Source organism: Letharia lupina, assembly GCF_014066315.1.
Source record: "Letharia lupina isolate WasteWater1 chromosome Unknown contig_10, whole genome shotgun sequence".
In the NCBI taxonomy this organism is placed as follows: Eukaryota; Fungi; Ascomycota; class Lecanoromycetes; order Lecanorales; family Parmeliaceae; genus Letharia; species Letharia lupina.
Genome location: NW_023502979.1, coordinates 379671 through 393026, shown reverse-complemented (window position 1 = coordinate 393026; position 13356 = coordinate 379671). Strand labels below are relative to the sequence as shown.

The following is a 13356-nucleotide window of genomic DNA, read 5'->3' as shown; positions in this document are numbered from 1 at the left end:
CTTTGATAGCCCCTTCGATATAAGCTCTCGAAGAGCCCTTAAAGAGCCCCCCGAAGGGTTCGAGAGGTTTTAGAGAATCTCTCTAAGAATCAAACATAGTTAAAAACCAGTACTCGGCAAGCTTTTCACTACTGAGAAGCCCGCGCCCTAGTATATATTATAATACATCACTATAATAACGTTATAAGAGGAGAATCTACTATTATAGTTAATTAGGCCTCTATAGAAGAAATATCGAATAATATATATTTAAACGAATTAAAACTATTCGATATCTATAGCTATTTTATTATTCGAAAGATTTTACTACGATAGAAGAGATTATAGAATTTATATCACTAATTAATACGTTATCTCTATTTCTTTTCGATATTTCGATACTTTTTATTATAAGAATATAGTCTTTCTCTATTTTTTATAAATAATTATTATAAATTAATTCTCTATACTTAATACACCTTTCTAATTAGACCTTAGCGCGCCTCTCTTCATATATATATATCTATATATTATATAGATTAAATTAATTTTATAATAGTAAAAGTAGATTAAAAACGTATAGTAAGCGATTAGAGTTCGATTTAACTTAGAACTAGAGCTAAAATTCGATTTAACTTAGAAAAATTCAACTTTATAAATTTAATTCATAGGTTTTTACTTATATAATATATAATAGTAGAGAGATAGATAGATATAGCGAGTATTATTTATATAATTACTATATTAATAATAAACTCTTTATTCGAATTATTCTCTTTAGAGCTATATTATTATTCTCTCTCTTACTTATATCTATATATAGCTTTATTTTACTTTAAGATATATCGCTTAGATATAAGAGTTTTTCTAGCGCTAAGAGATCTTTTTCGGGCTATCTACTTAATCTAAATATCTAAAAAGCTCTTAGCTATCTTAGTATTAAATATATTTAATTATATATCTATATATCTACTTATATATACGTTATTTCTATATAGTCTTACTATTTGCGAGTACTAATTCTCATTTTTTCATTTTCTCATTTTTTAATATTCGCTTATTCTATATTATTACTCTATATTAAGATAATTAATTTAAATTCTAAAGAGTATAAATTATAACGCGTATTCTATAATATAATTTAAAATTCGAAATTATATGAATTAACTTAATATCGACGAAGTAATATTTAATTAAAGATTTTAAAGTCATTTATCTTAACTATAGTCTACTTACTCTTTAATTAATAATAATAACTTTATAATAATTATAGAAGCTTAATACTTATAGATCTTAATATTAATATATACTACTTTCTAAGATTTAGAAAGTCTCGCATTTTATATCTATATAATCTTATATCTAAGAGAGTCTAGATCGATAAGGGCGGATATAATAATTTCAAGTCTTCTTTTAATAATAGAATGCGTTTTGATGGATCGATAAATAAATCGGGAGGTGGCTATGAAAAATGATTTTGCGATTTTGCGATTTTTAAAAGGTAGCGGCTACGCGTATAGCCTCTGTCTACTAGACGTATAGCTTCTATTTACTAGACGTATAGCCTCTATCTACTAAGTATATAGCCCTTCTAATCTAGTTAGCGGCCGCGCGAAAGCTAATGAGATTTAATCGAAAATAATAAAGAACTTATATCTAGTATCTTCGAGTCGAATATCTTTATAATAGGATATCTTATAATAGTAAAACTAACTCTTACTCTATCGCTTATCTATATTCTTCGCTTAATAATAATAGCTCTAGCTTTATCTCTCGATAACTAAATAAATATCTTATTTAATACGCTTATTCTATATATATAATAATATATAAAATTTTAAAATTATATTATTTTTAAGAGGTGTATAGTTACTTTTAAGAATAAACTTATTAGAAAAATATAACTATAATATAATTATAGCGAAAAGTTAGAAAAGAATAGTAAGAGTATAGATAAGCGTATTAAATCTAGTTAATTAATAGATTATTCGTTTTAGATTATTACGTAGTATATTAGAATAGACGATATTTAAATAAATTTTACTCTTATAACTATTAATTCTACTTATAGTTATAGTTATATCTTATTTAAAATATATTTAATAATATATAAAATCGCTATAATTTAAGATATTTAGAATACTATCGTTAATTAAACGCGTTCTAGAGCTCTATTAAAATAAATTATTTTATTCTTATAATTTAATTAAGATAAGAAAGATTTTATTCTAAAGTTACGCGATATTTATAATATTAAAACTAAGACTAAAAGTAAAGCGCTTAGATTTTTAATTTTTATATAAATCTTAATACGATAGCTATATATATAAGAGGATTAATTTATATATATAAAGAAGAATTAGCGAATATAGTAAATTAAGTCTCTCTTTTTCGCTAGAATTTTATTATAATAAATATTATAACTTAATTTAGAGATATTAATCTTAGACGCGATATATAAAACTAATAAATATAAGCTTTTACTTCTTATAATTATCGAAATTATCGTTCTTAATATATTCTTTTACGTAGAGTTCGCTTTTATAAAATTAAAATATACTAAGAACTATATGTGAATAATAAAATAACTTTAAGTCTTATATAATAAGCTTAATCTTTCTTACTTAAACGTACTTCTAATAAATACGTAAAACGCTTTAATTAAGGTTTATAAACTCGTCTTTTTAAGAGCTAAACATATACTTTACATTTAATATATTAAGAATAACGTTATATTGAATTATAATTAGTACTTTAATAAGTAAGAGAAACTAAATATCTTTAAGAAGAACTTCTATCGTATTATATACGTAGCTACTAAGAAGTTATTTAAATAGAAGTAAAACGCCTTATATGTCAAGGAAATGGATGACTGGGTTATGAATTCATGTGTGGTGTAAAAGATGTTGATTATTCTATGTGCCTGCAGGGCAGATATGTGCGGTGCCAAGCCACGCTAGGCCCAATTGGGTGGTAGCTCTGGAGGAGGCCTTGGCGTACCGTGACAACATGCCCGCAAAGAAAGAAAAAAAGACACGTCCTCGTGGCCTATGTCATTGACCAATCAAAATGCATCGTTGCTAGTGGCCATGATGCTCCTGATTTACCTCCTCATCTTCCTCATAGACCGCATAGCCATCCGGTGTGACGTCAGCGAGATATGTGTGGCCTTTGCTTGCTGATCATAGTAATTTGGCTGTGATCGTCGCAGTAGATCCTTCTCTTGTTTGCTCATTGCAGTGATGTGCCACACTAATGTGATATTGCCTAGGCATGCAGAGATAGCAGGCCAAATTGTAGTGTCGTTCTCCGCTTGCTGAGTGGCGATCTGACGTGGGATCGTGGAGAGTATATGACGTGGGATCTTGGAGAGCTGAGCCGTGTTCTTGATGATGGTGGCCTTGTTGCCGCTTGATTTCTCCGTAGTGTTCTCCACATTTGCCTGTTGCAGATCGAAGTATCCCATCTCCTCCGCTCGTAAGTGTCCTGGATTTGTATGGTAGGACGAGTTGTTGGTGTGAGAGAGGTTCTGCAGTAGTATTTCAATGCTGGGAAGAGTGGAATTGAGAGGCGTAGTAGGATTGGGAGATGAAGTAGGATTTTGGTATAGTGCGGGGCCCAAAAACTGTTCGATTCTCTCACCAAATGCAGTCATTATGTCATTGATCGTAGCTTGTGAGAGGCCGGGGACCATTTGACTGTTGGAAGACATGATGTGATGTCAAATGGCCTATTGAAAGGATTGACTTGATTGGCTGGTTTTTGCGTAGACTGAATCTAGCTGCGTAGCGGAAGCGCGGGGGGGCTGACTGTCGGTATATTGTGACTACTGGTCGAGTGACGATATAGACGACTTGGAAGAGGACCTGGGTTAGGTGTGGCTATCAATTGTCAAGGAAATGGATGACTGGGTCATGAATTCATGTGTGGTGTAAAAGATGATGATTATTCTATGTGCCTGCAGGGCAGATATGTGCGGTGCCAAGCTACGCTAGGCCCAATTGGGTGATAGCTCTGGAGGAGGCCTTGGCGTACCGTGACATTATAGAAGAATTATATCGAGTATTACTTATTCGCGATTATCTATATCGCGGATAATTTAATTCCTCGAAAGAAGAAGTAAGTAATCTTTTAGATTAATTAATATTTATATTTTAATAATCGAGCTACTTCGCGAGGGGAGTTAAATAATAATAAGCTTAAGAGATAGCTATATAGCTTATCTATTAATAAGATTACTCTTATTTTATACGATGAAATAATAAATTAATCGAAGGGTATTATAGATAATTTAAAGATTATTATAAATGCTATTAATTTGATATTTATAAATAAACGTTTAAATTATAATATCGTATTTAATAAGATCTAAATACGCCTTTCTATTTATATTAAGAAGTCTATTTTTCGAGACCTATATATTAAAGTTTTATTATTCGCCTTTATAAAAATATTATCTTACTATAATAAAGTAATTAATTATACTATAAAGCTATATATTAAGTACTTTATTATAATAATAGAGTTATTCATCTATAAATCTAAAAAGTTTCTACTAAATTTTAAATTGCTGATCTTGCGAATAGGGCTGAAATTAAGAATTCCGCCGGTTTAGTAACTATCTTAAAAATTAGTTAAAATTCCGTCGATTTAATAACTATTCTAATCTTTTTCGTTAGTTCTATTAGTTTAATAGTAATATATATAAAAAAAGAAAAGTTCTAATAATCGATGTTATGACGATAAGGTTCTATAGTAACGAGTATCAATATTAACTCAAATTTGGCTACGGAATTAAACGATTTAATGAAATTAGTCGCGTGGGTAATACTCTAATATAGCGCATATTAATGATAATGTATATTGATATTATATATATATAGAATAGTACTTAGAGTATATTAGAGTGCATTACGTAAAATTTTTAAAGTTATTGAATTTTTTTGAAGTTGCTAAATTAATAGAACTGATGAAAAGAATTAGATATAGATAAAGTCTACTTAATAGACTAAATTATACTTATAATGCGGACTCGGCGAAAATCGTGCGGAAATTCACTTTTCAGATTTGTAGATATTATATATATACGTTATAAAGTTTTATATATTAGAGAGAGTTAAAGTATTATTATTTAAAGATATTTATTCTTATAATTTTATTAGCGAGTTAATAAGTCTATTAATATACGTTATTATAAAAGTAAGAATAAGAATAATAAGAAGAAGAAGAAGAATATTATAGACGCGTTTTTATATATTAATAAATTAACTATAATTTAATTTAGAGATTAATTAATAAAAGCTAAGAATATAAAGAAGAAGCGTACTCGCGAGGAAGCCTTCGAGGACTCTACTTAACGCGAGCTCTCTCGATTTAAGTATATATAGTAATAATAATAACTAATAATTATAACGAGTTAGATAAAATAATAAAAGGAGAAGAATAAAGTAGATATATTCTTTAATATTAAAGGCTATAGATAAGAATTAAAGCGTATATCTATATCTATCTCTATATCTATCTCTATACTATAAGCTTTATAATTACTATAATAATTATCTCGACGATTAGATATTATATAAGAAGAGTAGCGAGATAGATAAATTAAATAGACTATAAGAGAAGAATAGCGAGATAATACTATATAAGAATAGCGAGATAATATTATATAGGTCTATATATAGAATAATAAGATTATATTTAATATATTTTAGATATAGAAAGACTAGCTAGCTAATAAGTAGTTGATATTTAAGTATAATAGACGTATTTTTAATAGTAAGTAGAGAGAATAGTTAGCTAATTAGCTATCGCTATAGAGAAATTATTTAAAGATCTTATTAATCGACGAATTAAAATTATTTAATATTATAAATTTATAGAAAGAGATATAGAGAGACTTATTCTACTACTATTAAATATCTTTATAAGAATCTTAAAGACACTAGATACGGGTTCTTTACTATTTCTGATTAAATTTCGTTAGCTTCCGCGCGGTCGCTAATTAGATTAGGGGGGCTATACGCTTAGTAGATAGAGGCTGTACGTCTATTGAATAAGAGCTATACGCCTAGTAGACAGGGGCTGTACGCGTAGCCGCTACCTTTCAAAAATTCGAAATTGCGGGGTTAACCCCCTGGTCCAAATGGGTTGCCCTAGTATTGTGCTGACGGAAGCTAGCAAATACTTCAGACTAGCGCTACTATGGTAGTTTCGGGGATGATGGCTAGGGGTTTTTGGCAGTTAGTTGGGATTGGATTTAAATCACCGGAATCTAGAGCCATAGAGGGGAGAAGTGGAGAAACCGTAGCATATACACAGAGAAGAAGACTTGTTCAAACACACCATTAGATTGTCCCTAGCGAAGACAAAGTTGATAATCTCTGGAGACTTCAATTTCACAGCATCTACGATCGCCCAAGCCAACCCTGCGCGACCCGAACCGCACTCGGAAGCCCCAGCAAATTCGGTCACCTATCCTTGCGTATACAAATTTCAGTAGGACTGAACTAATTCTTTCCAGCACATCTGATCGGACAGCTTTGCTCATGCAGCTTTAACATGGACGTATGCCCCGGGACCCATGGCCGCTACTGCACTCGGCCGTTCCGTTATGGTGGCATATTATACAGTGGAACCGTAGGGTCCACCTATCTCACCTTTGTTTTTTGCCTTATTCACGAAGAAGTTTGCCGCTCGTACAACAGGAAAATCCTCCAGCTTTCAATGCGACAAGCGCCAGAGAAGGCTGGGAGTTGCAAGTGGCAGTACCGTAGCACTATCTTATCTTCACCTCGGGTTAAGGTAGTGGCGCCATTTTCTTCAGCTAACTGTTCTGTCGACTGAGGCCGCATTCATAGGATCTCCTTCTAAGCCGACTGCATCTCCTATTGGACCAATCGAATTGAAGGACATTTTCGAGCGACCTCCTTTGTTGAGAAAAAGCCACACGCCGGACCGGTCGAACCTGTACCCTGTGTTACGAACACGCCACAAGTCGCACAAAGACTTGTTCAGTCAGAGAAGAACAATGACGGGGCAGGCAACCTACAATGCTGGACAAAAGAAACAGACCGATTTTTTTGAAGACAATGGTCCATTGTTATGAATTATCTGCTAGTAGCGTGAGTGCTGCCGTTAAGTACTTGGTATTTTCTCTCGTGTCCCTCAATCCCCAAGATCCTCCACTCAACTCACTTCCCAGAATCTACACAGCATACACCTCTGCAACAATTACTCAACCGTCACAACGAAATTACAATCATGTATAGACAGGAGTTCCTCTCTCAGCTCTTGAGCACTGAGAACACTGTGCAAGCGGACGGAGCGCAAGAAGAATGCATGATCTGCAGCGAAGTCTACGGAACGATGTCAACCGAAACCGGAAAAGTCGAGAGACAGATTCGTCTGCCATGCGATACCAAACATACCGTTGGTTCGGACTGTATCGCGAAATGGCTAGAGGAGCATAACACGTGCCCTGTATGTCGACATGAGTTCTTTCCAGCACGAGGTCCTTACTACGATGACGAAGACGGATCGCGTCGCTGGGTTGGCAATCTTGAGCCTGACTCCGACTGGGATTCCGAGGAGTACGATAGCGAGGATGCCCAAGAAGAAGAATACGATGCAGACCCAACAAGCATCTACGGTGCCGAGCCATTGATTAATCTCTGCCATCTGCTCTGCAACGCCATCGGCTTCGAAAGAGACAACCACCCCGTGAAGCGAGCCGCCGCCCTGGTCGTATCGGGGATCCTGCACCTGAGTATTCTTCAAGATGCTTCGCCCTTTAGCAACTTCAGCATCGCAGCCGCGTGTGTGTACGCGGCCGGGCACCTATGTGGTCGGAGAAGAGCGATGTGGCGTATAGTCCGGGTGTGGCCGATTCGTGAGAGGAGCGTACGCGATGTTTATCGGAGGGTGATATATGAGGAAACTCATACAAGGTGGATTCGGCGAGATTTAGTTGAACTGATTCATGCAACGAGTCGGATGGATGCGTGGAGGATTCTCCCGGAACCGAAAGAGATGATCAGAAGGCGATGAGGGGGTGCCGTGTGCTTGATGGAAACCGGTGGCTAGTAATAGCATGATGATGTATAGGGCTAGCCTAGGGATGGTCGAGTATAAAGTTACAAATTCCCTTTTCACACAGCCACATCAACTGCTCATAATTTCTCTGAAGCGTTCATACAATCATCAAAGTTTCCATGCAATCCCAGTCACTTTGAATGATGTTGAGTACCTGAAGCAGTAGGCGGAAGAGGGCGAGAGTAGGGAGCCCCTAGGTTCTATTCTATAAGCGAATGATTCGGAGCAAGCCTTATGCAAAGGTATCGAGGAGCACTCAAGTCTAGCACGATAATCAAAGTAAGACAGTGAGTTGATGGTAAAAGCTATTGTCCCGCCAAACAAACCTTCGTCGTCGAATCAGAGTAAAGATTGTGTGACCCCCCCCCCCAACTCAAAGTCATGTGCGCTAATCGCTAATCGTAGCATCCCCCGTTTTCATAACCGAGGATTAGAGTAGAGACCGAAGTACAACTTGCCACCCTAATATCTCACATTATCTCTTGTCGCCCACAATTGTCGTCGAAGGCCCCCCTGCCCAAACCGACTCGATCGTAATCCCTAACAGGTGAATTCACGATCAACATTGCAGGTAGAGCCACCATAAGTACCCATGCTACACGGCAGAAATTGCTCCTCCAGCCCGCTCTGTTGTAAAGGAAGTTGGAAGAATCCCTGGGTTTACCGGGGTCAGTCATAAAGACGGCAGGAAGTTCGCTGTCGGTTTTTGGAGTCTGACCTGCTTCGATGGGGTTCTGGCCGTTTCCGCCAATGCCGCTACTGAACCCCAGAATAGCATAAGGCGCCTCTCGAGCTCGCTCTTACTCAGTGTCCTCAGCACACTCAATAATTTCCAAGGCCGAAGACTTGAATGATTCGAATTTTATCACATTATTAGCATTCTTTAACCCTCAAGGCTTAAGCATCGCTGATATAGATCGCTACACAACCTCTGCAGGCGCTGGAAAATGCAATCGAAGTTTCCAGCTCTCAGCCGTTCGTCTTCTCCAGCCACTTTGCGGATATCACCGATAATGGATTCGACATTCGATGGCGTTGAAGAAATGGCGTCGGAAGCAGTTGTGGGAGGGACGGGCGATATGTCGATCCCATAAACAGAGGCGGAGGGGTATATCGAGCCCAGATGGCGCGTTACAATGCCAGTGCCCCAACCTACGTCAAGTATCTCGGTCGGACTCTTGAGGGGTGCATGGACAATCTTGTCTTTCATCAGATCGGTGTAGCTAGCTGCTTGGTCATTTAGGCGGGCATGCTCTGCAGCGCTGGCATGGTGAATCGTCGTTAGACTTCGGTGGTATAAGAGATGTTACATGCTGGGAAGTGCTTCCTCGTTTCTTGGTAGATTGTATTCCACATCTTTGTAGTCGGGTTTTTTGACTGCATCTTCGTTCGACTCGGACATCGTGGATATATATCTCACCGAAGCTGCTCCGTCGAAATAGAACAGGGGAGATTTAATCCGTTGACAGGCCATGTTCGTTCCCAAGCCTTCAATGTCGAGGGGCTTGATCTGTCCCCACTTTCGATGCAGGGATTGCAATTAGTGATTAGTGGGGGAAGATCGTAACCGCCGTCAAGACTAATGCGAGACTATCAAGACCTTAAGACTACTTAAGACCTGAAGGCTAACCAAAGCCTTGAACGATGGACTTAGGATTAATGCTAGCGACCGGCGGTGGGAGGAGTCTAGGTAGAAGTCAAGGAGCAACTGCCACGTCGCACCTTCGTCACCACCAGTTCCACAAAGGTTGCTTTGTAGGCCAAGGACTTCTTCGATCTATTTCTCGTCATTCTCCACATCTGTATAGATCGACCATCTACTCCAGGTCCAAGCCGTACAGGCATAGGAGTCTCTTGATGCTGAGCTACGCTGATGTCCCCGTTCGCGCCTGCCAGCCCTGGCGTCGACACAGCCCAATCACATACACATATATTCAGCTGTGGCCGTGAAGTGTACTCGAATATGCGACAAACAATAAGCCTAGGGGTCGGGGGAATCGGTTTGATGGTTTGTTGCTAGGATGTTTCCGGAAATATCTACATCCTTTCAAGAATGAGTTGATCGCTGTAACGCCTTTTGGCGGTAATCAAAAAAGATAAAAATAAATGCCAAGAATTTTACTCCCGGTTGATCCCAAGATTAATGAAAGAGTGATGAGTTCTTGCTGACAATCTTTCTATCGCTATAGAAACCTCTGCCCTGGATCGAAAGAGGCTTTTAGAGTTGCAGGTATCAACAGAAGTGAGACATGCATGTCCCAGTAGCGTGGTTCGCCAATCAGATGTGCGGCAGATGCAGACACCGGATATTTCCCGAGACACCTCCTTGCCTCGCACAATCAAATTTTTTGCATTGACTTCACACGTCCCCGCGGAACGTCGACATTCGTCACGATCAGCCGATGACAGTTTTTGTTGCTTGTAAAGATTATCTTGACCGAAAGGCTGCCTGTATGGCACTTAGAACAGGACTGTTGAGCCTGCCACAGTGGCGGCACGTCCCTCGCCATGTGCACTCGCAAAGAGTAGGGTTCTCGAAATCCTTGCGGCGTCCCCAAGCGCCTGGTCCGGATCAGAAGCCCAAGCCTGAATCAAAAGAAGACTCTTCGACAGGCGCTGCACAGGATCAACAAGAACCGCAACACGCTTCGGATTGGAGTAGAACTCTTTTCAGTACAGCTGCGTCGTGGAAATCTGGATGGAGAACCCGGTATGCGGAAAATCTCTCGCACAGACTGGCTGTGTATGGTGTCTTGGTGTTCTTTTCTGGGGCGACGATTTTCTATTTCGTCGCTTTTGAGCGGGTACCTATCACAGGGAGGAGACGCTGTAGCTGGCTACCGCAGTCGACATTGACGAGAATGGAGGAGATGGAACGTGTTGATATGGAAAAGTTCAAGGAGAATGAGGAGAAGCTGGTCGTAAACAGTGACTACCCGGGGCTTCGAAAAATCGAAGCCGTGTTGGATCGTCTGGTAAAGGCCAGCGGCTTGGACGATATAGCATGGGAGGTTCGTATCCTCGATGATCCGAGTAAGTTCATGCTATGACCGTACTTTTCTGCTCTTCAGCTTGCCGTGACATACATCCCGGGATCTAAAGGTCGCTGTTTGTTACAGGACTGACCCTGTCTCAGACGCAGAGATCTCTTGCGTCACCAGGTCCGGCCTCGTATTGATCTCCACCGGCTTCTTCTACCACGCCATCAGCAACGATGACGAATTGGCTGCCATCTTGGGCCACAATATCGCATCTGTCCTGGCGCGTCATGTCCTCGAAACAAAATTCGTTATACTGGCCGACAAGTACTTTACCAGACCATTCCTTCCGCTCGCTCTCTTGGCCTCCATCTGGATTGAAGGCATAGTTTTCCTTGTTCCTTTTTCGGTATCCTGGCTGGCATCGCTCGCTTTGTCGAGAGTCCGGCAACGAGAAGCGGACTATATTGGTCTTTTGTTGATGACGGACGCTGGTTTCGACCCTTCGGGCGCTGTCAGCTTCTGGAAGAAGGTCAATGAGTGGCAGGAGCAGCAGCGTCGTGCAACGAAAAGGATCAGGCAAGATCCCCAGTTCAGGTCCACACATCCTCATGTACGTCTATTTCGCCTCTTCTTGTACTATTCGAATCCTCACATTCGCGGCTCTGCCCACCTATCGTGTGCCATACATAAGCAAGAGTCTGCAGACATGATTCCATAGCGCTCGAGCCTCACATTTTCATATCTACTCGCCAAACTCTCGAGTCCATTTTTTTCTTCGTGGATGAGCGCTGACGACCGTGCCGCAACAAGTCTGCTTCAAGAAGCAAACAAACGGAGAAATGGATACCGGAGATCCATTACATCTTGGAGGGCCCGCCGTCCGCTACGGACTCGGCAGTTAGGCAGCCTCGGAGACTGGTAGCCCAAAAACGTAGATGGCAAGAATTTGCGAGAAAAAGAGATGAATCTCGACGACTGATATGGGAAGAGGTATAGGCGAATGCAAAGTGACTGGGGAAAAAAAATGTACGAATGTCAAATCGTTTGGGCCATGAAGCAGGTAACTGCCAGCTATTTTCGGCGCGCTCAGCAGATTTTTACTGGTTTTCTCGGGCAATTGACTAGATGGCTCACAGTTTCACAGCCAATCAAAAGTAGGCGTAGTGTTCATTTGCATCTCAGATGACGTGTCTTTGTAGCGTGGCTCATGAAATCACCAGGCGCCAGAGCCTATTACTTGCGCAACATCATGCACGATACCGATGACAAAGACGCTCGCATACTTCCGCAATGATACAGTGGGCTGTTTAGATACGAAAAGGCCCTTTTCGCGCGCTATACAACATCACTTTTTGGCATATCGACATAGAAAAGACGTCAACGATAGGTCGCGGCTATTCTCATCCCTTTTGCTTTCGGAAGTCAGTGATCGTATGGTCGCCTTTGAAAGGGCCGTTCCCGATTGACTGCGAACGGCCAACACGAGCCGGCACCGCTAAGATTTGCACATCGTCCATTATCTGATTATTTCCTCACTCTTACCTCGTAATTCCAACGTAGACTTCCACATCATCCTCGCACTCCCCATTACACGACCCCGTCATCCGGCTCCTCCTCCCAAGCTTCCACTCCTTCGGGAACCGCCACACCTTCCAGCTTCCTCTTCGTCCAAATGTGCGTGGCATCGCTGAAATCCACTTTCTGATCCAGCGTTCCCGCTTTAATACTGAGCCACTGCGGCGCCTTTGGATTGCTATGGTAGATGCGAACCCCACAATCCGTGCAGAAAATACCACCACGAGTGCCTCCGGAGTCGGTTCTGCGCTCGAAGTGACCGATGTGTTTTTGGGATGAGGGCGGCAGGTACACGCCGGCTGATGGTACGACGAGAGTGAGGGCGAAGGCAGAGCCGGATTGTCGTTGGCATTCGTGGCAGTGGCAGACATTCAGGGAGTGCGGTTCTGAGTGTATGGAGTAGGTGACTTTGCCGCATTGGCAGCGGCCGGTGAGTTTGGGTTTCAGGGTGGAGCCCATGGCTGGGACTGAGGAAAAGGGTGGATACAAAGTTTGTATGTAGAGGAAGAGAGGAAGAGATGGTTAGGAAAAGGTAACTGTGTGAAGTTTTATCATGAGTTCTGAGATTAGGTTGAGATCAAGTTACGTAAACTTTGCTTGTATGGTCGTGAAATATAACAGACTATTGATGAGTTCCCAACAGCTCGTCAGATTCGACATCTATCATGAAGCCTGAAGCATGAGAAATAGTTCCACCTCGGTGCGAACCATACGAGATACACGAGCT

At 40.0% G+C, this 13356-nt stretch overlaps 5 protein-coding genes across 5 annotated transcripts; 2 read left to right on the top strand and 3 right to left on the bottom strand.

Moving 5' to 3' along the window:
- Positions 1-3082: 3082 nt before the first annotated feature.
- Positions 3083-3691, bottom strand: HO133_000133 (uncharacterized protein; the record flags this gene model as incomplete). The annotated part of the gene is made up of 1 exon (XM_037291073.1): positions 3083-3691. One exon carries the CDS (start codon positions 3689-3691, stop codon positions 3083-3085), a length of 609 nt encoding a protein of 202 aa, XP_037152508.1.
- A 3551-nt stretch (positions 3692-7242) lies between these two features.
- On the top strand, positions 7243-7874 carry HO133_000132 (uncharacterized protein; the record flags this gene model as incomplete). The annotated part of the gene is made up of 2 exons (XM_037291072.1): positions 7243-7802; positions 7853-7874. 2 exons carry the CDS (start codon positions 7243-7245, stop codon positions 7872-7874), a joined length of 582 nt encoding a protein of 193 aa, XP_037152507.1.
- Positions 7875-8956: 1082 nt separating this feature from the next.
- HO133_000131 (uncharacterized protein) lies at positions 8957-9475 on the bottom strand (the record flags this gene model as incomplete). Its single annotated transcript, XM_037291071.1, has 2 exons — positions 8957-9335; positions 9384-9475. 2 exons carry the CDS (start codon positions 9473-9475, stop codon positions 8957-8959), a joined length of 471 nt encoding a protein of 156 aa, XP_037152506.1.
- Positions 9476-10934: 1459 nt separating this feature from the next.
- On the top strand, positions 10935-11772 carry HO133_000130 (uncharacterized protein; the record flags this gene model as incomplete). Its single annotated transcript, XM_037291070.1, has 2 exons — positions 10935-11106; positions 11210-11772. 2 exons carry the CDS (start codon positions 10935-10937, stop codon positions 11770-11772), a joined length of 735 nt encoding a protein of 244 aa, XP_037152505.1.
- An 869-nt stretch (positions 11773-12641) lies between these two features.
- Positions 12642-13088, bottom strand: HO133_000129 (uncharacterized protein; the record flags this gene model as incomplete). Its single annotated transcript, XM_037291069.1, has 1 exon — positions 12642-13088. The coding sequence occupies one exon, from the start codon at positions 13086-13088 to the stop codon at positions 12642-12644; it is 447 nt and encodes a 148-aa protein (XP_037152504.1).
- Between the last annotated feature and the right edge of the window lie 268 nt (positions 13089-13356).